The sequence below is a fragment of the Psittacula echo genome (genome assembly GCF_963264785.1).
Source record: "Psittacula echo genome assembly, chromosome: 16".
In the NCBI taxonomy this organism is placed as follows: Eukaryota; Metazoa; Chordata; class Aves; order Psittaciformes; family Psittacidae; genus Psittacula; species Psittacula echo.
This window is the reverse complement of record NC_137752.1, coordinates 312,261-337,993: the sequence shown is the minus strand read 5'-3', so window position 1 is coordinate 337,993 and position 25,733 is coordinate 312,261. Positions and strand designations below refer to the sequence as shown.

General features: G+C 45.1%; 2 protein-coding genes across 5 annotated transcripts; one reads left to right on the top strand and one right to left on the bottom strand.

Moving 5' to 3' along the window:
- Positions 1–128: 128 nt before the first annotated feature.
- ADAMTS13 (ADAM metallopeptidase with thrombospondin type 1 motif 13) lies at positions 129–19,785 on the bottom strand. The gene is made up of 29 exons (XM_080630382.1): positions 19,399–19,785; positions 19,032–19,098; positions 17,913–18,196; positions 17,576–17,717; positions 17,078–17,217; positions 16,229–16,312; positions 16,025–16,149; positions 15,344–15,490; positions 14,883–15,017; positions 14,186–14,336; positions 13,444–13,548; positions 12,847–12,998; positions 12,671–12,734; positions 12,011–12,137; positions 11,650–11,798; positions 10,252–10,372; positions 9,536–9,616; positions 9,083–9,264; positions 8,517–8,652; positions 6,754–6,883; positions 5,908–6,097; positions 5,085–5,202; positions 4,624–4,753; positions 3,044–3,248; positions 2,273–2,573; positions 1,776–1,922; positions 1,139–1,315; positions 619–803; positions 129–335 (listed from the first exon to the last, which is right to left on the bottom strand). Exons 1-29 carry the CDS (start codon positions 19,471–19,473, stop codon positions 177–179), a joined length of 4,209 nt encoding a protein of 1,402 aa, XP_080486508.1. The 5' UTR covers positions 19,474–19,785; the 3' UTR covers positions 129–176.
- Positions 19,786–19,931: 146 nt separating this feature from the next.
- Positions 19,932–25,733, top strand: REXO4 (REX4 homolog, 3'-5' exonuclease; the record flags this gene model as incomplete). 4 transcript variants are annotated; one of them, XR_013958100.1, is made up of 9 exons in its annotated part: positions 19,932–20,111; positions 20,393–20,751; positions 21,040–21,195; positions 21,388–21,581; positions 22,164–22,252; positions 22,846–22,926; positions 23,645–23,719; positions 24,264–24,496; positions 24,931–25,733. XR_013958100.1 is itself a non-coding variant. In XM_080630383.1 (8 exons), 8 exons carry the CDS (start codon positions 19,932–19,934, stop codon positions 24,363–24,365), a joined length of 1,236 nt encoding a protein of 411 aa, XP_080486509.1. In that variant the 3' UTR covers positions 24,366–25,733. The 4 variants fall into 4 exon arrangements, 1 of the variants encoding a protein (XP_080486509.1); XM_080630383.1 differs by having other exon boundaries at positions 24,264–25,733; XR_013958101.1 differs by lacking the exon at positions 24,931–25,733 and having other exon boundaries at positions 22,696–23,719; positions 24,264–24,338.

Here is a 25,733-nt window from a genome sequence, read left to right as displayed (position 1 = left end):
CATAAGCTTTATAATTATTAACTGAGATCCCAAAGAAGTCAGAAGGTATTATTGTTCTTAATAAATGGGAAAACAGTTGCAAAAAGATGAAAAGATTCATGTGACCTCAAACAGTGAACAGGCAGCAGTGAGTAACTGGACCATGGCCTTTCTCAGTGCAGTGGCCCTGGACCCTTTTATTTTGGCTCAATAGCATAATATTCAGCCCAGAAATTGGTTTGATGATCCTTAACATTTTCATGAAATTCAATTTCAGCTTGGCTTCCTGTTGATTGCCAGAAGAACTGTTGTTTCCCATGGAACACCATCGTCTTCATGGTGCTAACATCACGAACCTGCATAAATGAAGACCAAACCACTATAGCAACAGCCTACAAGTGAAGTACCAAAAAAATACTGGAGAGCTTGCAAATTGGTCACTCAGGAGGAAAAGCTGCCCTAAATAAAGGTTAGAAGAAATACTGCAGACATCAGTAACACTCATTCATGTCTATGTTTGTGTAAGAGATAAGTCTGACACTTTAGGATTTATGATTGAACTTCGCATCTGGATGGAAATCTCTATTGAGGATATGGATCTGTTCCCATCACATCATCCCCTTTAGTTTTCTGACTCACCAAGATGTAATTAAAATGTGTCTGGTTGCTCTCATTGCCCAGGTCAACGTATAGGGTGCGGATAGCTATGCGATGCCGGGGAGCCATATTAATGAAGGTCCGACACACGACTTCTTGCCTTTGATCAGGCAATTGCACAGGATTCACTATTTCACCGTGGGGACCAAAGAGTTGCTTATCACAGTCTGACAGAGGGAAAGGGAGCAGAGAATAAAATTTAGAGGAGTGACCAGCATCTCCAAGAAAGAAATAATTTAAATTAAACATAAGCAGAAAAGCTTCTCTATGGATTTTAATCGGGGAACCTCCAAGCACCAGCAAACACCTGCAGGGAGCTTGCTTTTAAAATGGAGGGGTAGTCCACAAGTAATACTAATTCCAACACTCCTTAAGAAGAGGCTTATTAGCTGCTAAAAATGAAGCAAGGGTTCCACATATTTCCATAGGCAACCATGATCTGTGGAACCCTATGGGCTTTGTTGTGGGTGCCTTAGCAATAGCAAAGCTTTCAGTAAGGTACCTTGATAATATTTTTTAGTTGCAGTTCTGCTGTTGTACTGAAGAATGACCCCATTTCCTGGCAGCAAAACACGCTGTTTCACGATCAGTGTATTCGTTCTGGAATTTATCAGTGACAAAGTAAGCTTCCTGCAGCCCGTCCGCCACATCATTCGCCCAGAGAACAGCACTACCTCACCTGAAATGGATGAGCACAGGGACTATAAATGCTTTTTCTTTAAGAAAAAGGTCACAACCTGTCTTATATAGGTCTGGAACCAAGGACTTTCTGCATCTTGTCCCTATCTTATCAACACTTGTCATTAAAACAGTCCAGTTAATTAGTTAACTGTACTGATTCCAGCAAGAGGGTATATTGCAGAGAGAGTTTATAACAGGCCAAAAGCAAGTAGCTTCTTTAACCCCATAAACTCCTTTCATCTCATATCTATCAAGACGACAGACAAGAAACCAGTACATATGGGGAGGACAGGCAACATCTTCACTTAGTCCCATTTGCCAATGACTTCGTGGGACAGAAAAACTTGTAAAATGGTTTCAGAGATTACACAGGCTCCAAGGCAGCAAAAAGCACATAAGCAGAAGAGGTGCAGGTTTCCCAAAGGACCAGGCTAGGCCCCAGCACGCCCAGGCAGTACCTGCACTGCAGTTGAGGGAGCTCTCCAAGATGTGCACTGTTATCTCCTCCCTGAGAGGACGTCCAATGGCCACAGTGCAGTCATTGCTCTCTACACCCGTCATGTTGATGATCCCGCTGGCATTAAGAAAGAGCTTTCCACAGACACCTATACAGCAGAAACAGATGAGAAACACATCCAGAAGAAACTATAGCTGCTGAAAAACAGCCATCATTCCCTTCAAGCAGCAATGAACAGACAAGTGCACACCTTCTGGCTAAAGCACAGGAAGAGTCAGCTGCTGCCCCAAGGAGTCCTATGTCAGAAGAGTTTTGGAAAGCCCATGGGAGGAAGTCATTGCTCCTAGCCCAGATAACACAGACAGCTTATGCCGTGCTGGAAGGAACAGCATGTTGTTCCTTCTAAGTAGAATTCCCTCCCGCTCTCCTGTCCCTGTACAGCAGTAGGGTCGCCACAACCCAGCTGCACACAGCAAGCACCTATCTCTACCTCCTCACCTCCACGAATCTTAGTTTGTTCCTGTGGCACAGCAGATGGAAGAAAGTCCATGTCCTCGTATCTTGCCTCCTTGGCAGCCACAGCTGTGGTCAGATGTGTGGCTGGTGTCACTGCCTGTAGGTGTGCTCCATGGGACCCAGTCTCCACCACTGGTTCAGGACACGGCCCTGTGGAACAGCCACGTACCACAATGGCCTTGGGGAAGTGCCTGCAGAAGATGGGCTTCACGTGCTTACGGGTTAGCAGGTTGAGGCAGAAATCCTGCCGTGTCTGAACGCCATTCCCACATGAAGTTGAACACTGCAAAGGAAGAAGCCCACAGGCCTTTATAAATATGTTTCAGTTGGTATTTATACATGAATTCATTTATTGGCTCAGGCACAACGGGGGGGAAGTGGAGGAGGAAGCTGATCACTGATGCTGTTTTGTCTCTTGCTCTTTCAGTGCTCTAGTTTCATCAGCTATAAGACGGTCCACCTCCCAAGGGATTTTCCAAACTAGATCTTTGAATTGCAGAACCACTTCCTAAAAAGTCAGAAAATACCTGTGTTCCAGAAGAAAACACCAAGGACCGTTTTCAAACTGCAGCCAAAACCTGATCTGAGAAAGCTGGGAAGCAGACCCTACAACTGCTAAACATGGGGCAGTGGAAAGGATGGAAAACATCCCTAGAAATAGTTTAGCATTTGTTTGGGAAGTAAATATACAAGGCAGAAGTGGTATTTATCCCCTGCACGCTTTAGGGAAGCGAACTGAACAGGAGCCCATACCTTTGACCACTCACTGAAGCTCCATTCATACGAGCACATTCGGATGACACAGGGGACGCTGGCAAGAGGCTTCTCTGCCATGGGACACAAACGCTCCTCCAGCAAAACCTCCTTGTTCTGGTGAATCTGCACACAGGTGACCAGCTGAACAGCTAAGCCGAGCCCACAGCTGGAGGAACAGGGCCCAGCTGGGGTTACCTTCCATCTGACAGAAGACATGGAGGAGGGTGAGTTAGTGATGAATTCCCCATCCTCTACTCTCTCTCACTGTAGAAAACGCACTGCAACTCCCCCCTCCTCCCCTCTTTTGCTCCTCAGGAGCTTTCTTCATCCCTCCATCCCAGACACTTTGCTGTCTATGAAGGCAGCCTCTGAAACATGGCTGGGCAGCCCAGAGCAGGTTTGGAGCTGGACCCAGATGGAGGGCACTCACATTTTGCAAGAAGCCCATGGACTCAAAATACACATTGAGTCTTATTCTCTGTCCATTACAGTCTTCCCCAGGGTGACATACACAGGCTTAACTGCAAAAACAATCTTATCTCTGTCCAAAACACACACCACTGAGCAGTCAGATCAGCAGTCAGGGTATTTCACCCTGGGAGTGGCATCCTGTATTGCACATAAAAATAAGCTCAGATGCCAGTGGCTTTCCAGTTCCACAGCAGAGGGGCTGAGCAAGCTCTGCCCCATTTATCAACCCTGAGTCATAGCCTAGATCACAACATACATATTCAGAGACAACCACTTCTCTCCGTTTTATGCCCCTGTGGCTCATGTGGCCATTTTGACTCTGGAGGACACAGCTCCAAACTACATGGCCCCTGCTCCCCTGGGCAAGGCAAACCATCACCCTGGGTGTCTACCAAAATCTCTTCTGCCTTCTCCCCAGTCTCTCTTGCATGGTAGAGGACTTAGTGCATCAGATCTTACACAGTATAAGCCCATTTTGTAACGCCATCTGGGAATAACACAGCCATCAGTGAGGTCTCCAACTGCCACCCATCTTCACTGGTTTTAAAATCCAGCTAGCTTATGGAAGTACAACTGGAACTCTGTTAACACACACATACACACTGGCTCATGTCTGAGAGATCAGCAGTCACCCCACTGACTGCAGTCTGCAATACCACACATCCTGAGGAAAGTGCAAACAATTTCCTTTGGTTCTCAGAGCAGCTATTCCAGATTCTTCAAACATCTGATCCTAGCTATTTTCCTTGATGCTACATGGAAACTGTACAGTTGGCAAATGTGTCACACCACCACCTTTTGCAGTTATGAATTAGTTCCTACTTCCCTAGGGTAACAAGGGATCAAGAGGTTTTCAGTTTTAACCCAGACTCAAACTCCAAAGACTTCACTTGGTTCTGCCTGAGAATGTACCAGCCCACGAAAGACTATCAGTTGCTGAGTTTGGTTCAGTGTTATGTTTCTGCGGCTGGCTGTGCTTTCAAAGCAGGGGGAGAGGAAGATAACATCCTCAGAGTAGTTTAACCCTTCCTTTACTGTGTATCTGGAGATAGAGAGAGGAAAGAATGTCCTCTCACTGGTCTGTTATCCCCTGGTAACTGTTTTACCTGGGTGGGCAGGGACTGAGATCACAGACTTCCATCCTGCTTTCTGGCTTTGGCACTGGATGACAGTTTTCTTCTTTGGTTTCTTCTTTGGTGTCAAAAACTACACACACATACTGTAGCCGAGTCTTACCTAGAACGGGAAGTGACCTTACTGCATGGCGTGCATGCAAGGGTTGCATCTGCGTGTACAAAACAAGCACACTCTGCCCAAGCTCTAGGCACACTTACTGCACTCATCCCCCCCAACTTTGAGGCACAGCACCAGCCAGCCAGCCCCCTCAAACTATTCCCTGTTTGAGCCAGGCCCCCTTGCCTCTTCCAGACTGAAAAAAAAAACAAACTGTAAGCTACACATGCTCTTAAAACTGTAGAGGAGAAAAGACCAGGTCCCTGAGGTTCCTAGGCACTGAGCTCAGGACTACAGGTAACTAACATTTCCCTGCAGCACTGAAAGATCTCACCTCTACCACAGGAGACAGAACACTCTCCAGCTCGAGGGCTCCAGACATACACAGTCTGATTTTCCAGTTGGATATGCCCAAGTGACTCCAAAGTCTGCAGTACGTGTGCATCTTCCTCCTCAAAACAAAGCAAAAGGACCCAGACTGACACTGGCACCTGCTTTCCACACCAGTCCTGATCTAATGATGCTGGAAGATACCTCCAGATCAAGCCTACAATGTATTTCCTATCACTGAAGAAAGAGGAACATTTAAGCACTTTCTCAGTTTCTGCAGAACATATAAGGATCAGCAATAGGTGAGGACATCCAGCAGCCATGACCCCTCCTAACGCACACTACTTGAAGAGAGACACCTGAGACTGGAGATGCCTAAAGCAATATCTTCCCCATCTGTAAATGCAAACCTGGCAGTGGCTCCCCAGTATGGATTTGGACCAGTGATCCTATGGTGAGAAGACCTCTTCCCTGCTAGCAATCCTCCCTACCATGTCAGAACCTGTTTGCCAATGAGGTATTTCCTAGTTGACCAGGGGTTATTTCTGTTTCTGGTTTTGCTGGACTCTGACAGGAAAAATGAAGAAGGAACAGCTGACTTAAACAAACCACCAGTATGAACTGATGAATCCAGCAGCATAAATTAAGAGGGACAGGTTTGTCTAGAGTGACAGAATGAACCTTTAACTAGGCAGAGCAACCTTCGTGTAAACCACCCTCCCAGACTCCAGTAGTAAGGTGGTGGCTCTTAAATGGCAGTCTCCTGTGGATCACAAGTGCAAAGCTACCAGTGAGACTCCTGAAATAAGCCAAGCCAGTAAACTCACTTTGTCCCAGCCTAAAGCGCAGACATTAACCATACACGGCACAATGGAGAGGGGTTTTTCTTCTGCTGGGCACAAGCTGTCATCCACAACAGTTTCCAATCCACCACGGAACTGGACACAGGTCAGATTCTGCTGGGCAACTCCAGTTCCACAGGCAGCAGAGCATCCATCTATCTGAGACGTCTTCCACCTAAATGGGAAGTAATTGTATCACCTGATTTCTCTTCTGATCATGAAGGTTTATTACTCTCGCCGCTGATTACAGAAGAGGCCCATACAGAGTATTGAGCTTCTGTATTTCAACAGCCTTGTCCAGATGTGACTGAGAAGACAACTGCTGGAAATTTAAGTCCTTGCACTAACAGCTCTCTAGGACTAAAAGCACCTAAAAGTTGAAGAGCTGGAGTTCACAGTGTAATCGCTTTTTGTTAAAAACTAAAATGTACGAGATTAGTGTCTGGGCAGGTATGGCTCTCGGTCCTCTTTCTAGTCTAAAGAACACAAAAGTCACCTGCAGGATAAGATCAAATCTTTGTTGGCAGGAACTTGGAAAGGATCTGAGCAGACATCACAGCATTTTCATTAGCAGACTACTGTAAAATATTGGAAGGAAAATCTCCCATTGATTCAGCTGACATCTCCATTACCTCATGGGACCAGGAAAGACAGAAAATGGTTTGGGATCTGCTACACCATTATAACTGGGAAGAAATTACTTCATACTTCTCTTTTCTTTTTTTTTTTTTAAACACCTTGCAGAATGCAAATGAGACTGCAGGGACTGTGTTAGTGGGCACTGAAAGGACAAGCTAAGGAGGAATTAAGCTAAACTTCCAGTACACCAACCTGTACAGGCATGGCTCCATGGCACAGGGCTTGTGCTCTGGAAGGGGCCGAAGGAGCTCCAGACACCACTGCTCCTCTGTTATTTCATTCTTTGTCTGGTCAAAGCACACATGATCCACAGGTTGCATCCCTCGGACACAAAAGGAAAAGGAAAGGAAGTTATAAACAAATTGAACAGTTTACCTCCTTATGCTAGGGAGATGCAGTAATTTCACTTTACTCACATCATCTGTACGAAAATGGTGTATTTGGGAATACGTTTTCCATAAACACACAAACCCCTGCTTTCTGATAGAACTTTTTCGCAAGACTTTCCAAAATGAACACGCAAAAGATGAGAAGTTTGATGGATAATCCACTGCCAAAATGTAAATGTTGCTCTAAACTGGCCATTTGCAAGTACAAGAATATCAATCCTAATTTCGTCCGAATAACTCCCAATGATCTTGAAGTCTGACTGATGAGGGGCAGCTTGCTGACAATAAGCTCTAGCAGTCAGCCATCTGTAAATGACATTCTGTAGAACTAATCATGTAATATCATCAGAGCTGTGCCAATGTCTTCAATAATCAATAGCCAAACCTAGACTAGAAGTACTGCAAGAAAAGCTGCCAACTTGCAGTGCCTGTGGCATGCAAGAAACAATATTCATAAGCTACAAGTATAGACAAGATTTCTAACAAAATTGAAGCCAACAGGTAAAGCAAGTGAAAATCCAAATTCAAATTACAAGCAGAGCTGGAAAGAGTCTGCTTTACAGTGAATGAGCTAACTGCTCAGAGACAGGCATTCCTGAATCTCAGAAAGCATGACCCTAAGATGCAATGCCAAAAATCAATCAGCAGTATCTTTTCACTACCCTCATTTTCAAGTAATGTCACTTTCAGCTCCTAGGATGCAATTTCAGCTTGAATTCTCAACTTTGTGTTATTTTAAGTCCCAGCTTTCTCATTTTTTTGTTTGTGACTGCATTAGCTTGGGGGCCCTAAAGCATTTTGAGTTCTTTACTTCAAGGTTTCAGCAATCAGTTCAACTGGGAAATGTGCTGCAGAAAAGCTCTCCAGATATAACTAGTCCTATAGGTTGACTTCCAGAAGTATTCATTACTACATTTTCTTAATACTCATCATAAAAGTCCTGAGAGGCTTGCCAGTGTCACACGTATTAGCTGATAAACAAGATGTCAGACCGTCTACCAGAGTGATCTGTTACAATCTGCATTACGATTTCTTCAGGGGGACAGAACGGATTAGCCATGGCACAGGAACAGAATTCTAAGAAGGAAGTTTCATAATTAGCTCTGAGGCTTTAGGTAGACACTAGATGCCACTCTGGTCTCAAGCTTTTGATGTTCAGCCAACTTCAAACTACAGTCTTCAACAGCTTTGAAAAATCTGAGAAAATTATTTAGTCTCTAAACAAAAAGTTTGGTCAACACCTATTTAAAACTCTTCATCCTGATCAAACATTTGCACTATCATTTTGATGATTCAGCTCATTTGCTGATTTGCTAATTCAATTTAAAAGCTGCTCCACTCTTCTTTGGTTCAGTTTAACTCTGGCAACCACAGCCCACTTTCAACAATTTGCTTTTAAATTCAGTTCAGTTGTTTAATAAGTTCTAACCAAGTATCTATTGCTGATGCCACACATTTCTTTCAGAGCCCAGCAAAGCCCATGGAGTAAAGGTCTTGGCTTGCTGGTAGGCACCCAACAAGCAGCCTGCCTACATCTCCGTACAAAATAGAGTACTGCTGCCTCACCTTCCCCACAGGTTACTGAACATGGACCCTGCTGAGGAATCCATATATACACCAGATTCTCTCTGGGGACAAAGTAGCTGAAGGTGATGTCTGGGTTGGTGGCATTGCCATATTCCTTTCCATACCTTCGATAGACCTGGTGAAGAAAAAAGTCGTGGTCAATGCACAAATCAACTCAGACTCATTTCTTCAGATGGAGATAACAGAAGCTAGTCCCCCTTTTTTCCATCCAACCCTGAGCCTCCATGCTATGACTCTCAATTCTTGTCAGATGCAGTCAGAGCCTCACCCTGTGATTTCTCTGCACAGGGCATAGACTAGACAAAGCAAGACGTTTAACTCAGTGTGCTTTTCCTCACACCTCCATCCCTGAGACCTGCAGAAAGCCAGTAGGCAGACAACCCTCAACTTTTCCCAAGAGCAACACCATCACTCCTAGTGAACAGCATCTCCTCTGGCCATAAGACACCTGGAACCTACTAAATCTGGATTCTACACTGCAGCAGAGCTACGAAACCCCACCCAGTTCCAACTGCCCCCTTTCCAACACTGCAATTTTAACTTACCTGTATTTCAATATCTTCCTGCGTTGGCCCATCCACATGGATTTCCTCCAGACTTGGCAGGTTGTCCTTAGTGAGAAAAACTTTGTATTTGATCTGGTTATCCTCCAGAACTGATGGATAGGTGACATTCAGTGAGATTTTGCCTTTTCCAGCAACCACATACTCTCCTTTAACCTTCACAGCTAGAATAGCAAAAGCAGCAGTGAAGTTAAGAGATATGATATGATCACCAGGATCCTCACGTGCTGGCAGCTACAGACTGCCCATTTGTTAGAGACCAGCTGGATGCAAGTGGGGCATTCCAAAGAGCAGGGCTTCGACCATTTCCCACTGGAGAACATCCCACAAACAAACTCCATCATCAAGAACTTTCCTCCCAAATTCAATTTTCTTGGTTTTCAAGCTTGTTTTAGTCCTGCCTGAAGATCCTCTTTTCTTTTTCATTCAACTCACCCAAATGTGTGAAGAGTGGTCTCCGATTGGTAACATGGACCAAGGTGGTATTATACGGCAGAGACAGAAATGTAACATACTCTGGAAGGATGGAGAGAAAGAAGATACAGTCACCTTCCATTACTGTACCTCTGTTAACAAGGCTGGGGATTACAGATCAACCCCTTTTCACCTTACTGGCACATTATCCATTGGAGAACAAGCCTTACAGGCAGCAACAAAGCTGAATTGCGGACAGGGGTTATGCAGCTAAATTCACAGTGACCTCACAGTGCTGCCAGCTGGGCTTGAACACAAAGATGGCAAATCCAGCAAATTCTGTGTCCTGTTCTCATCTTTATTTTGTTCTTTTTATGTTCTCTGCTGATATCTATATGTCACATTGCAAGAGCCAGATCAGTTCCCAAATGAAAGTTTAACACCTCAGGAAGCATCTGACACAGCCCCCAGCTTCCAGTAATTTGCTGGACTTCCCAAATGGATACAGTTCTGATCCATGTCCAGAAAAAGTCACTCTGCCTACACAACAGCTCCCTGCTACAGATCTTAGCTGCCTTCTCTGTTGACTACCCAAACTCCACCGTCATATACTCCACAAAATAACATCAAGCAGAAGCAGGAACAAGAAGTCACAAAGAAGATTATGCACACTGAATATGCATGCAAATATGCAGCATATAAACAGCACCATAATGCTGAGCCTGAGGACTACACACCTTTAGCTTTTCCTTCTGTGTAAGATCCACTCACTTCGGTGCAAGTGGTATTATCACCCCCACAGACCTTGCAAGAGTCCATTGTCTTTCCAGAGTCCATCTGGCCATCACACCCGAATGCCTGAGCAAAGAGGACAGTCTGTCAAGACTTGCCTATTCTGAGGAGAAAACAAGTGAATTAAAGCAACGTTGCCTGAACTCCTGAAACTGCCTTTTTTATTTGTAATTCAAATTTAAGATGACAACATAGAGAAAGATGCATTTGTACCTAGATCTATCACTGGACAGCAGTACACAAAGCCAGGGACTGGAAAGTCTTAGCTGACAGCATATCGAGTCTCATAATTGTGTGTCATTTTCTTTCCCATAAGAAGCAGCTCAGAAAGATTTCTCCTGTGACCCAGAACAAAGACTCTGCACTCCCTCTCTCTTCTTTAGCTCCCCGAAACCCAAATCCAAATCTAGCTCACATCCTTCAGCCTGGCCTTCAATCCCATGGAGCTCAGAAAAGATATTCTATCCCCATTCCAATGAACAAGCCTGATTTACACAAACCTACAGAAAGATCTCAGCAGGCTTAGCAGCAAAATATATGCAGCTGCTGAATTTATGCTAGAGGCACAGGCTTTGGATGCTGCCATAACATATGCATTTAGCACCATCACAAATAGAACAGCAGAAATCAGACCAGGTAATGCCTACACCCTCTGCTGTTCACTAGGTGGAAATGCATTGCAAAACATTGGGAGCACAAGGATCATGAGAAAAACCTAGGAGTTTCAAAGTGTACTCTGGGAATGTAAACAAATGCCAAAAAAAATGTAATTGGGTCAGCACTGAGCAGTTACTAAACTGCAGCCAGCACAGGGGAGTCATATTCAAGTTTATCATAAAAGAATGCCTTTCCTCACAGCAAATCCAGAAAGAAGCTTTACTTCAGTTTTGATTAGTGATACTGCAACAATCACTTTGTCAACTTGTGATTCCCAGGTTTTACTCCTCACTTTGGCTCTGACACAGTATGTTCAAATCATGAAACTTCCCTCCAACAGAGTCAACATTTTATAAGGATATTTATACCACACAGACTGAACAGCTAATTCTGTCTCCCCAACCAGTGCATAAACCAATTGGCTCTTGGCTTAGGGATGAACAGCCTTATGTAGTTACTGCATAATTAGAAGAATGTCTTATCTGGAGGTCATTGGCATTGGATGCATAGACAGAGCAGTAGATTTCCAACCCTAACTCTTCTATGATTTGCTGGACTCCATCCAGTAAGCTTAGAACAAAACTCTTTGTTGTCTGGGGGACAGTTTTTTCCCATTCTCCTAGTAAACTGTCTCCTTTGGTGCAGATTACATGCCAGAGGTTCACCTGGATTCCCCAGGCACTTACTCTGCAGCTTCCCATTACACACAGATTGAAAGCCCAGTGGTCCTTGGAGTCATTCTGCTCACATCTGGTTCCATCTATGAAACTGTCTCCACGGCTTACCATGAATTCGTTTTCAACAGCCCTGCACATGTGTTTGCATAACATGTCCCCTGGAGGAGGCAGACAGAAGAAGGAGTTTCTCTTTCAGAAAGGCACATGGCTGACCATCAAGCAACGGGAAGAAGACAAAACCATCTGACAGGAAGAGTACCCAGTTTTCATGTGAAAACTAAATCGGTGAAATGGCCTTCTGACTTCAAAGTACACACAGGTTCACGAGCACTCCTCTTCACAAAGGAGCCATATTTATGTCTTTCCTTACCTTTGGCAAAGCCAACAGCAGAAGTCCAGGTATAAAAGGATGGTGCTTCTACAGCGAGATACAGTGGCTTTAAATTTGTTGCCGCACACTGTTCAGCCATAAAGCCTTGCTGGGTCATCAAACAGGCCTACATCCCAGAGAGAATGGTACCAGTCACAGGAGAAAGTTACTGAGCACAGAATCCCAAGCAGCATTTTACCCACTCGCTAAAGGTGGAAAGAAGTGTAAGTAAAACACCAGAACAACTGCAAATAAAGAAAACTGCTTTAAAGGGAGGGCGTGGGATATGCAGAGAACTGTCTTTGGAAGCTGGCATCTATTTATTTTTCATAAATAGCAAAGGTAAGAAAGACAGGAACAATGTAAGAATGTCCCTCTGAAGAAAACTGTCACGTGTGTCACTATTTTCTGAGTGTCTGTCCTGCTATGAGGGTACAGAGAAAATGTTTCATTACACATGAACAACACTATTAAATAATACTATCTTCAGACACAGTGGAACAAATACCTCTTCTGTTGTCAGACTGTATGGCTGTATGACAGACCTTTAGTCCTCTTCCCAGAGCAGCCAGCGGTGAGAAGTAGTCCCAAACCATGCAGCTCTCAAACAGTTAAACAGAATTAAGAAAAACACTCGGAAGATGTGATGAGCTCCATTACCTGAGTATTGCACATCTCCACTTGGATGCTGGCACCACGGCATTCCTGCCCTCCAAAAGCAGGCCTGGAAATAATAGAACTCCTCAACAGAGGCAGGTTTGTCCCAAGCGAAAACAAGTCTCAGATCCCAGGGTCCTGAATTAGCCAAAAGGCACTGCAAACTCCCCATCTCTGACCTCGGGTTGTTACAGAACCGTTGCCTTATCACAACTCCACCTCCACAGCTACGGGAGCAGGAAGAGAAGGGACTCCAGCCAGACCACTGCCCATGGACTACAGCCGTAGGGTTCAGTTCTTCCAGCGAGCTGCACTGTCCCTTGGAGCACCACTAAGACCAAGAATACACAAAACTGGCAGCAGCACCATAGCAAACCCAGAAGGGCTGGGATCCCAAGGGTGGCACATCTTCTGGCAAGCCAGACTAAAAGAGAATCCCAAAATGAAAGAGGCACCTTCTCACAAGACACTAGAAGAATCCCATTCCTAATTATGGTCTAACATGAGGTTGGGGCTAAAACAAAGAGCTGATAGGTCATTTCAAGTAGAAAGCAAAGCCTTGGAGGACAATTCAGTTACCAGGCTATAGAACTGTAAAACAACTCCAGAGCTACCAGATGGAAACACCACCATCAGCCAGTACCAGTTTACGACTGGCATGTCTGGCCTTAGCTCCCTGCCCAAAGGGCAGTGAGTGCCATGCACCTTCCAGCCACCAACAATGTCTAGTGAGCTCCATAGCATCCACAGCCGCTTCTGATCATCAGCCTCCTTACCTTATTGATTCCGCACTCCGTACCATCCAAGAGAGGCACAAGAAGCCGAGTACAGCTGGATTTGTCTGCTGGTTGGATATGGCATGACAGAACTTCACATATGTCCTGATGTGACAAGAAAATCAGCAAGTTCAGGAAGACATCAACACAACAGTTCCAAAAGCTGCTTCATTTAAATGCTGCATGTCCTGGATGTTTGCTTTCCCCACAGCTACCCAGCAATGCAAGCAAGTTCCCTCATTTCTCCTGCTGTTAGGCAAAAGTTGCAGGCATGACAAGACCATCACTGCCAGCTGTAATGTTAAACCAATCAAACTTTCACCCACCTTAGTGCTTCCTCATTAATAAGACATGTCCAGATGGCAGCTATAGCCATGCTGCATCTCCCAGACATGGAGACTTGAGCAAAGGAAGGAAGCTGGGGAAATCCAACACACACGAGCTCCCTAAGACAGGGCCCTGGGTAGGTGCACCGATCACCAGCACCACCAGGCGCCTTTTTGGACAGAAGGCTCTGGGTACCGTGCAAACTTTAAAGGAGACTTATGTGGACAAAGGAGGTGATGGAGAGAAGGGAAGCATTTAAAAAGCCTTTGAAGGTTTGTCCTTTGCCAAGAAATCTGTGGCAGGAAAGCACCTTCCATCCTTTATAACAAAACTGTCCCCAGCTCCCTTTTCCCAAATCTTGGCTCCAGATCACTTTCCTGCTGCCCCTAGCAACACAGACAAACTTTCTACCTACAACATTGCTGTCAGCAAAGGTGCATGCTGTGGCAACAGTCCCAAAGGCTATTTTACATTGCTCATCTGCTCCATAGTACAAGCCAGGCTTCCATCCAGGGATGCTGCCGTCCGTGTCCGGCAGGTCATTTAAGCAGTTTGTTTGGCCTGTGCTGATAGAAATATAAAAAATGTCACTTTCCCAGCTGTGGGCAGTAAGGACAATGACATGTTTGCAAACTTGTGCTGAGCTTCATTCTGGGAGTTGGCTGTTGCTTTGCCAGACAACACATGCTTCCTGTGGGCTGTGATGGATTTAGTTGCAGCAGCTGCCTGGAGATGCTCACAGTTCCCTGCTGCTGAAGTTATAACAGAAACCCATTCCTACCCTTCACGCAGCCAGCCAGCAGCCCACAATGCTTCTTTCAACCTAGATCCTCTGACATTTGAAATGAAACTTCCAGGCTGAGCTAGTGTCTAAGTCCAACACAGCCCAGGCACGTTAGTGACTAACCAAAGTAATTTCCATCTACTTGAAGCAGAAACCGGGTTGAACCTCACAGACACAAGTGCTAAGAAACAAACAAACCCCCAGCTTTTCAACATTCTTCATTTTCCAAGAGTTTTATTTTGTCCCTTGACTCTCCCTGCTCTCTCCCAAGATCCCAGCACCAGGAACCGCTCCCACATAAGCACACAGAACTCCACCATTCCCTTACCTGACAAGGGCCAGGAACTCTTCTCGACTGCACTGAGACCAGGTGAGGTCGATGCTGTTGTGGTTTCCTGCTGAACCCATGATGTAACCGCTGCTGCTGCACCGATTCCCCTCACCATCGTGGGGGATTCCAAGACTGTAACAGAAGCAGTACAGTGCTCTGAGAAGCCCAAGGGCTGAGTTCCCTGAGAGCCTCTCTTCTCTAAGCAAGGGCTGAGCTCCCTCTGCAGCCTTTCCTTCTACTGTCATCACAAAGGTTTTTTCTCCTCTGCAGCTTTCAATTGTCACAGAGCATGCAGGAATGCAAGAAATGCAAGGAATTCTTTCCAGAAGTTTTGAATACTCTATGGGAAGTCTCCTGTAACACCAAGAGATCTTCTTCCTTCTTCAGAATCCCTTAAATTGGGGAATGTTTTTACTTGAATAAAACACACTGCACTGCTCTGGGGCTTTCCTACTGACCTGTGCCCAATCTCATGGGCTATAGTGACTCCAAGGTCAAAGCCAGTGTCCTGGGTAATAACACAACTCCAGGAGAAGGAGCAGACTCCACCTAACTGAGTCACTCCACGCAGCATCTTGTTCCCATCAGGTAACTCCAAGTCAAACCTAAAGTAAGGAAGACAGATACAAAGGAAAGAGCAAAGAACCGCTGCAGCTACTGAAGTCAGGTCTAGACACTCAGCCGAATTTATTTGGACTTTCCTGATCTAACTTTGGCAGCCAGCTAACATTTCTTTCGATGCATGGAGCTCCCTGTGGCAAACTGGTAGCAGTGTGCCAGATGGTCTCACAAGTGCACACTGTTCACGTTTGTGGTGATTCTACATTAAAAAAATAAACTTCCAGTCACTGTTCGACTTTTCTGCACTCAAAAAGCTGCAGTGGGTTTGGCTCTGCTGCTCAAGTCTGGCTGGTCAGCGCTTGGGGAATATTCCAGTTCCTTCAGAAACTGAAGAAGCAGCATCTCTGACTAACTGCATTACACTAAGGGTGGGAGAATCAATCCCAAACAGGACATTTCCAAAGGTTCTGTGATGCCCAGCTGCTGGAAGAGCCAGTGCAAATCACTGTCACTTGCTAAGGGCTGGATGCCACCAGCCCTGTTTCCAGTGCCCTCCCAGGGCAGGAGAGCTTTGTTACCTGGTGACGTAGAGGACGAGGTCAGCATGCTGGGGGTCAGAGTCATTCTGGGGGTTGACCTTCTTGCTCCACTCACAAACGCTGATCAGCGAGGAGGTGATATTTGTTGTGATGTTTACCTCTGCCTAGAGTGAAGGCACATGTTTGTACATTTCATTATGTGCAGCTTTTAGCAACCACTTGAGCACAGTCTTCTCCACTTACCTCTGGCTCTCTCAAAACAAGCATTTGCATAAGATGAACCCTGAAATGAGCACCCAGTGAGGCATCTCTCAGCAGCTCTGCCCCCTGATAAGAGACAGAAAGGATTCAATAAAGGGGGCAACTCGGTGACTCCCACTACCTGTTCCCACTGACAGGCTGCATTCATTACAAAGGTAACATACTTGGTAACTATAAGGGGCAACTATAAAATCACCAGGAAGTACAGCATTCAAATATGCACTATAAATGTAAATAAATCTGTTAACAGATGGGAACTGTTGTTAGATTTGTCAGATACTCTGAAGCAGAGAGAAGAATCTCCATGGACAAGAGTTTCATAGGGTAGGAGAGTGAATGCTAACGACTTTTTTGCAATACACACGAAGAAAATGCATAAATGATAAAGACATTTAGAGAAATTCTGTAATAGAAATAAAACGCTGAAATGTGAAATACAAGATTAATTCAGTGGATCTGGTTCAATTTCAGTGAAAGCACCAGGGACTGTATCAAGGCTCTGGTGATAAAACTTGCTGTTTTATCTGACTTAAAACAATATTAGTAATGAAATCAAGAACTACGTTTTCTATGTGGGTTTCAAGGCTACAACCCCGATGCTTCTAACATCCACTTTTACTCATGCAGCTCCTTGTACAAGGGAAAGTTTGCCATGCAGTGCCAAGGGGAGCAGAGAGGAACTCCCTGCACCTGAGGAGTGCTCTGTACTAGGAGCACATAATCACCAATACCTTTGAAAGCGCACTCAAAGAGGTCTGCCTGCTTGTGACACAGTCCGTGACCCTGTGAGCTCTCACACTGGGACAGCAATCCAAACAGAAATCTACTCACAATGTTCAGGTTGGCAAGAATATACCGCTCCGTGTCCTCTTTGTGGTACAAGTAAACATCTGGACCTGCTATGACCATCAGCTCCAGATGTTTGACAGTTCCCTCAGCCCTCTTCTGCAGGCGAGAGGGAAACCACCGTTCTGAAGAACACAAAGGGACACAGGGAGTTTAAAATGCAAGACAACATAAAAGGTGCTGCAGATCCATTCCCTTTTCCTGAAAAACTAAAATAACCGAGCCGGGAGACCACTCCTCCAGTTGCTTGCTCAGGTTTCCCACTTCTGTTGATTTCTTTCACCTGCTAGCAACCTTCTACTATCAGAATAACAAATACCTAAATGAAAACACACCAGTTACACCTCTGTGAGGTAAGAAACATATTCAAGTATACTGTTTGTAGACACCAATTTTTCCTCAGAACTCATTGCAAGCAACCCCACTACTACGAGACAGCTTTTCCAAGCAGAACAAGCAAGGCTTCCTTTCCTTGTGCATTACCTCTTGCTGTATTTGCCTCTCTTGCAGCACTTCTGAAGACAATGTGAGGTTTGGAGAACCCAAGGTCCTTCAGCAGGGCCACATCTTTGCTTCTGACAGGTCTGATATGAATCTTTTCTTCATCTGCAATGACAACTCCTTGCTAAAGGAGATGAAATTCCATCTGAGTTATTCCAAAGCCATTTACTATCAGTGGAGAATCATGTGCCATATCCTTCCTGTTTCTCCTTCGTAATGCTTAGATTTATTAAATGGATGGTTCAGACGTTTGGTACATCAAGCTGCAAAGCTACAAAGGCTGTAAAAGCTTGCAAGAGTAAGTTCAGTGCATACTTACCAGCTGCCCTTCACAGTAAGTGACTCTACACTTCATCCCAGGGGGTTGCAGTAGATTTCCACCTGCAAAGCAGTTGCCTGGGAATCGCTTCAGTAAGCTAAAGGAAGAGTTCACCACCTGATTGCTCACAAAGGAAGAGGAAAGGAGGGCATGGTCCTCCAGAAATTCAAAGACATAGAGCTCTCCCCAGGCCTCAATGGAGCAATGCTGAATGCAGCAGGACTTCAGCCCAATCTGCTCTTCTTTACAAGGGCAAGTTGGCTCAGCAACAACAAACTCAGGTACTGAAAGAAATGAAACAAGACCGGAACAAAGGGAAAGGTTATGAGAAACAACAATACAAAACAAATGTAATGATCTATCTCCTTCAGAAAAAAATACTCCCGAAATGACAACCGTGGCCTTTCGTGCTCATCGTGTCAATAGCCAAAGAACTTCTACTCTTTCATGTATTCAAAAGTAAAGTTAATCTGATTGGGAACAGACAAGAGCTCTGGAACTGGCTCCTGATTTATCAGTGCTCTTGCTCTCTCAATAAGGAGAGCAGCTCATTTAACAAAGGCTGAGATGCTTTTACGTCCTCACATGTTAAGTATCAGTGAGTGAGAATTATCATAGTTCAGACAGAGACACTGTGAGATGAGCATTGGGTGAACTCACAAGTAGACAATCCCCTTTCCTTTAAGGATTTGAGAGTTCAAAATGTATCTTTATTCTGAACTATCATAAATCCAAAGCCAGAATACTAGTTTCTCCCTGTGCTAGTTGGTTGGGTTTTTTAAAACAAACAAGTGCATTTAAAGCTATTTTTAGTCTTCCCATTCAGAAGACCTGGATCTGTTCATCTCATAGAAAAATACCAACAGAGAGAATGAGGACTGCAGCAGAAACATGCACAAAGTTTTACTGTATTTCCTCCAGTAGACTTTAAATACTGACCCAGCTCTTCAACCGCCTTCACACTGAAACAGGAATTGCCTGAGTAACAAGGCTCAGAAGCGCCAAATGCTTGTGGGATCACAGTTCCTTAATAAGTGTTCTTAGCATTATCAAACATAGAGGATTAGAAATGAACCAACAGATGTGTTCTAAAATCAAGAAGGAAGTAGCCCCGCATACCACTGGACACCGAGCTGGCTCCAAAATACGAGAAAACATCTTCTGCATCCAAAGCACCGAGGAATTTCTGTAAGAACAACAATTTACCGTTTTTTAAAAAAAACAACTGGATACAAGACTGCCGTTAACTGAACCCAACCTGGAAAGCACACAGTGAGCAACTCAACAAGCACTGATGCCAAGCTCTTGTGGCTTTATTTCACACTAAGCATGGGCTGCAGAACAGCCACGCAGAGGAAGCAGCTCTGTCTGCTCCATTACCGAGTCTGATGGCTTCTGGCTCAGAACACGTCGCGTTGTCTCTTTGTTTTTTCCTAGAAATACAAAAGCGTTCCTGGAAACGGCGTTTTCTGGAGGTCGGACTCACCTCTCGGACCGGCACGGGCCAACAGAGCCCCCAGGAGAGCACCAAGAGCACCCGCAGCGCCAAGCCGCCGCTCATGCTGGAGGAGCCGCGGACTGCGCCGGCCCGGGGCGGAGGAGTTGATCTCGTGCCCGAGGCATCACGTGGAGTGGGAGGGCAGAGCGCAGGGTTCAAGCAAACACGGTCCCCTCGAGGGGTGGGGGGGCAGCTCAGGGCGGTTTGCGCAACGTTCGCAACCTCACGGCGGCCAGAGCCAGGGCCGAGCTCCGTCCGGGGCCGCGACCGAGCGCAAGGGGCGCCCGCGGGCGACGGGCCCTGCGCTGCCGGGCCTGTGCCCGACCGCTCCGCGCTAGCTCCGCGGCGCCGGCCCGCACCGGCTGCAGGCACCGGTCTCACGCGCAGGGCAGGCCTCGCAGCCCGGAACCGAAGCGCGGGTCCGCGTTCCCGGCGGGGCCGGTGCGACACTGCGCGGCCCCGGTGCCGTAGTGGCGGGGTGCGGTAGCTCTGGCGCCGTGGGGCCGCACCGCCTGCCCCACATGGCGAACCGGAGCCCCGCGGAGCCCGAGGCGGCCCGCAGGAAGTGCAGGAGGAGCGGGAGGAGGAAGACCTGGCGGGGCCGCGGGGAAGCGAACGCGCCGAAAGGCACCGACGTGGCGGCGGCGGGTCCCCCCCGCGGCCCCCGGGAGTTCTCTTCCAACTGGAAGGCGCTGCAGGAGGTGAGGGGCAGCGGGGATGGGGAAAGGCCCGGGGCGGGCTGGGCCACGCTGCCGGGGCCTGAGCGCAGTTCCGCCACGTGCCTGGTGGTGAAGAAAAGCATGAGCTTGAGGCCAATAAATAAAGTGGAATGCCAGGAGCCATCTAAGGTTGGACCAGATGATCCTTGAGGTTCCTTCCAGCCTGGAATTCTGTGAGCCCCCAGGAACGATGGTGGGGTCGGAAACGGGGGGAGATAATACTTTTGTTTGGGGGTTTATTTTGTTTTGTTTTGTTGTTTTAGCTACTGAGGCAAAAGGCAAATAGCTCCAACAAGTCCCTCACTACACGTCAGACATACACCAAAAAGACACAGCCACTCAAAGCAGGAAATAGCCAAGAAGTCCCGGTTACCAATGGGAACAGGAATGTGGTAAAGGTCAAATCCACAAACAAAATGGACAGTGGTTCTGGTAAATACAGGCCTCCTTTGGCTAAGGCAAAACCCAAGGGGGTTGCAATGGTTAAGGATATGAATGGAACCAGAAGCAATCGAAAAGACTGCAAAGATAAAACGAAAAATGGTGATGTTTTAAAGGAGAAAGATGATATAAAATATAAGAGGAGGAAAGCTGAAGAACATGTGGAGCAGCAACTCAAAGAGTGAGTACTTCAGGCATCGTACATTTACGTGAACATTTATTTTGGAGGTGTACATAAGGAGCAGAGGAGTACACTCAAACCAGCTGCACACAAAGACTAAGCTTTGTGGCAGCATGCCTCTTATTTCTCCTTACCCTGCAAGTATAGCAAGAAACGTGCATAGGTGACAGTACTTAACTAATTGTCACAGAGCCGATTTCTTGATTTTAAAATAAATGCTTTTTCTACGCTATAAAGATGCAAGAGTGCTTTAAAACCGCCAAATGCAATTAAATCTGTACTTACCAGGGCTGAAATCTGGTTTGACGACGTCGATCCAAAAGATATCGAAGCAGCAATAGGATGTGAAGCAGCAAAAATTGCACGAAGAAATTTGGGACTTGAAACAGGTCAATCCAGTCAGTCTGTGAAGCAAGTGCTGGTTAAGGAAGATGCATTTGAAGGGTGAGTGGCATTACAGAGGGAAGGATAGCAGCAGAGCCATTGAGAGCATCTTCTCATAAGCTTGATTATCGGGTGCACAGCATAAGCTGACAGACTGCTGAGTTTCATGTTCCTGTCCACACAGGAGCCTCAGGAACGCCACTCTGTGGGCCCCGTGACACAGGCATCACTGAGCTGCCGTTTGTCTTCTAGGCTGACGCGAGCTGTGGCCATGGACTGCGAGATGGTGGGAGCGGGACCCAAGGGAGAGGACAGTATCGTGGCTCGCGTGTCCATCGTCAACCAGTTTGGAAAGTGTGTTTATGACAAGTATGTCAAGCCTACAGAAGAGGTGACCGATTACAGAACTGCTGTCAGTGGCATCCGCCCAGAGAATATAAATACAGGTAGGATATTATTTTCCCCAGAAAAGCCCAGGGGGGTTGTGGAGTCTCCTACGTTGGAGATATTCAAGGCCCGGCTGGACAAGTTCCTGTGTGATGTACTCTAGGTTACCCTGCTCTTGCAGGGGGCTTGGACTAGATGATCTTTTGAGGTCCCTTCCAACCCTTGGGATTCTGTGATTCTGTGAAAATTTAACAGGCTATCACAGAAGCATTGGTGATTGAGCTTGGAAAAGTTTTAGACTTATGTTGAGAAATGGAATACAAAATATAGCCTGAATGCCAAGAAAAAATGTGGGGAAAAGTACTTTTTACGGAGTGGTCACTAATGCCGTGGCAGAAATGTACGTGTGGATAATGATATGGGAATAATAGGAAGTTTATTTACTTCCAGTGCTATGCTCTTTATGGAATTCTCTGTGCTGTTCTAACAAGGAGAGGACTTAGTGTGCTGTGCCAATTTGTGTAACTGCAGTCCCAAGGATGCAATTGCTTTCACAGAAAAGAAACAGCTTTTTAGTTTTATAACTTGCTCATCTGTCTCCTGCATCTAATAGAAAGTGTTTCCTTTTGTGCTATTTTTAGGTGAAGATTTTAAAACAGTTCAGAAGGAGGTCGCTGACATCTTGAACGGAAGGATTTTAGTTGGCCATGCTTTGCGGAATGATCTAAAGGTACATGGCTGCACATCTTGTATTTTTAGGAAAAGGCTGCAATAATTTTTAGATTAATTTTCTAGTAGAACGTTCTGGATCAGATGAACACACCTGAACTTCTAGAAACTACAGCTTTGTTACTGCTATCTTGGTTTCTTGCCATTTCATACTGCAACAGTTACAGCCTTAGTCACCTGCCCATTAGGGTTCTTCAGCTTTCAAACTGCTTGATGGTGCTGCTAGCACTCCCCTGCCTACTAAGGAGGCAGGAAAGAAACAGAATGATGAAAAATCTGCATGCTTTGCTTAGTACGCAAAACTTAGCAGTCTGGTTGGGGTCACCAGAGACAGGTACCTTACATCATGCTGTACCAGCACTGCAGAGGTCGTCTCTACAGGTGGTGCCTTCAGATCGATTTCTGTTTCTCATACTAAGTAGAACTGTGGTTCTTTGAATCCAGCCAGGGTCTGGATGATCTGGGTCTTGTCCATTCACGGTTTTGAACCCTCTCGTATAACGGATGGAATGAAGCAGCTGGGGGCTGTACGTTCAGCTCTATTAAAGTTTCATGCAGCAGCACACTTTGGACTGTAAATGTAACTTCTTCTAGGTCCTATTTCTTGATCATCCTCAGAAGAAGATACGCGACACACAAAGATACAAACGTTTCAGACAGAGAGTCGGAATCAAGGTAAGAGACTGACAGGAAGATTCCCCTCAACTCAGTTAACTGCCTCCTGAGCTGCTGTCTTCCAGTGCTAGCTCACCCCTGCACTTGCCTCTACCTGACCGTATTTCTTCTTTCCTACCTGAAACAGAGATGGCTTTTTGTCAATTGAAATACTAATCTAGTTGTATCCTTTCTTAGTGTTTGCAATACATCAATAAGTAACTTTGGTTCAGTACAAACATTACTAGTAATACCTGTGCATAAAACTCAGTGACTTTCCCATTCTTTAGCCCTTGCATGGTCTTCATAATGCTTTTCTGGATAGCAAAATAAAATGGTAGAGTTCTACTTAAAGTAAGGCTTATGCCATCTTCTTAATGGTACCATTTCCATAGGGATATTAAAAACAAAAAAAAGGCTTCAAGTTTCTGTTTCAACTGTAGGAGTAAAGTGTCAGGTTATGGAGAAATATTTCAACTTTCACAACTACATGCTCGGGTTTCCTTTTTCACAACCAAGCGCCCCAAACATAGATCCGAGGGTTACAGCAGTGCACAACATCCTCTCAGTAGCATACACATAAATCTCAATTCATTATTCTTGACAGATCACCAGTAGAAACTGAGATGTGCCATATTTTGAGGCTTACGCAAATGAGTATTTTTATATACATACACACACACATCTCTATATGCATTTTAAGTAGTGCAGGACATGATTCTGTCTTTTCTGTCTCCAGAATGGAAGGCCATCACTGAAGCTGCTCTGTGAGAAACTGCTAAATGTTCAAGTGCAGACATCAGAGCACTGCTCGGTACGTAACTCCTCTTAACATACATTTTTGGGTAGATCAAGAAGGTACTACACATTAGCTCTAGGATCTGGGTTCAGTACAGAATACTGTGGGTTCATTCTAGCCTCTCAGTCAAAGTTAACAAGCTCTGCTTAGACACCAGCATGCAGCAGGACTGTCATGTAGCTTGTTTACCATTACATGTCTCATGCCACTTGGATTAGTATCTTCATAAACGGCCTTTGCACAAGTCAACCGTATTTTGTGTAAATGTTATAAATTCTTGTTATTTTAAGATCCCCAGGGGAAAAAAGCAATTCCCAAGTATTGACTTGCTTCCCTTAAAAGCAGAATTCTGCACAGTCGTACTGTGGCAGCTTGGATAAAATAGCGCAGCCATTACATCTTTTCTTTCAGTGGGCAGGAGGGCATAAGAGAAGAATAGACTGAAACAGGAGTTTTGTCATTAAAATTATGAAAGAGTTAGCTGCTTATTAATAATAATGTTCTTAACCCATATCAGCTATGTTTTATTAAGCCTCCTGTTTGTTCTGTCCCTTTTTAGGTTCAGGATGCACAAGCAGCAATGAGACTGTATACCCTAGAGAAAAAGAAATGGGAAGCTGCTGTTAAGAACAAGTCTAACAACAAAAAATGTAAAACTTGAATGATTCTACCCCTGTGTTTTTATCTACAGCATTTGCTGGTTTCGTGTCACTTTCCAGGGCAAATTTAGAAATAACTGGGAACTGACAGCAGCAACTTCAAAAACATCAAGAGACAGTACTTCCTAACCTGGTATGTTAATGCTGCCACCCAAGACTACTGCTGGCACCCCCTTCTGATGCCTACCGCTGTGTTTCAACAATAGCTGTAACCAATACCTGCATTTGCAAAGTACTTCATGAGTTAAATTTCTGAATAAGTTGAAGTATTTTAAATTACAGCAGATGAAAGAAGAAACTGTCATTGCTTTGCTGAAAGTCCCAAGACTAAAGTCTTTATTTAAAATACCTCACAGTCTACAAAGTAGGCTGAATTCTTAATTATTGCTGCTAGTCTCATAGCTGTGGTACCTAAATCAACAAGATCTATAACTGTTTATGTATTATTAATAGCCTTATATTAAGCCTTCTGGTGAGAAAAGTCTTTAAAAAGCTCTAGGGAGCTTTCGTCTCTGCTGAAGAAGTACAAGTCTTGTTCTTATGCAAAATTTTCTTTCACTTCTGCAGTCTCAAAAGCGTTGCATCCACAAGGGTCATTATCTCCTGGAGAGGAATGAGAGTTGTCTAAGATTATCTTGTTGCTTTACTTATTTTTATACTCATTAATAAAAACAGTGTCTAACATAGGTCTTGTAAGTGGCTGCTGTTTTAAACATGTGGGGTCCAACTCTACAAAATCCAAAGCAACTGTAATTACCAGAGTGAAGACTAATGCTATGCTTTAAATTTTCTAAATGGATACAGGAAGGTAACAAGGAATGGGCTTCAGAGATTTAGCAGTTGCATCTCACACACTGTACTGCCAGAATAAGAGTGTTCTGGCCTTGTCTGTCTTTGCTGTTACCAGGGGACGTGAGGAACGACAAGTGAGGTTAACAGCAGAAGAGGGAGCCTGCTTGCTTCTGTGACTTTTTTCCCCCTACACTAACAGCTGCAGTGTTCATTAAAGTGGTGCAGACAATGCCTGCAGAAGACAGTAGAGAACCAGTTTGTGTGTAACTGGCAAATCATGTAAGCAGGCTAAATGCATAACCAAAAAGAGCAAAGTTGTAAGAGTAGCCAGTTTCACTGGCTCAATGAACAAACTTCCAATTACTGCTTTCCTGGCAGCAAGCCATAGCAAGGGAAGTGTCAGTGTAACGTTAAATAGCTTGAATAACTTTGCTGCTTCTGGTGTATTCAGCTTTCAGCTGAGGTAGAGTTAATGTTCTTCCTAGTATCTGGTGCAGTGCTATGTTAGTCTGAGAATGATGCTGATAACACACCAATGGGTTAGTTGTTGCTCAGTAGCACTTACCCTGATCAGGGAC

Bases quoted from the DNA above. Each gene is read 5' to 3' on its own strand.
- ADAMTS13 (XM_080630382.1), bottom strand. From the start codon at position 19,473: ATGAGCGGCGGCTTGGCGCTGCGGGTGCTCTTGGTGCTCTCCTGGGGG. The intron at 12,138-12,670 runs GTAATGGAGCTC...TCTGGGATGTAG, and splicing joins TGGAGATGTGCAATACTCAG to GCCTGTTTGATGACCCAGCA. The intron at 336-618 runs GTGAGTCAGAAA...TCATTTATGCAG, and splicing joins CACATTTTAATTACATCTTG to GTTCGTGATGTTAGCACCAT.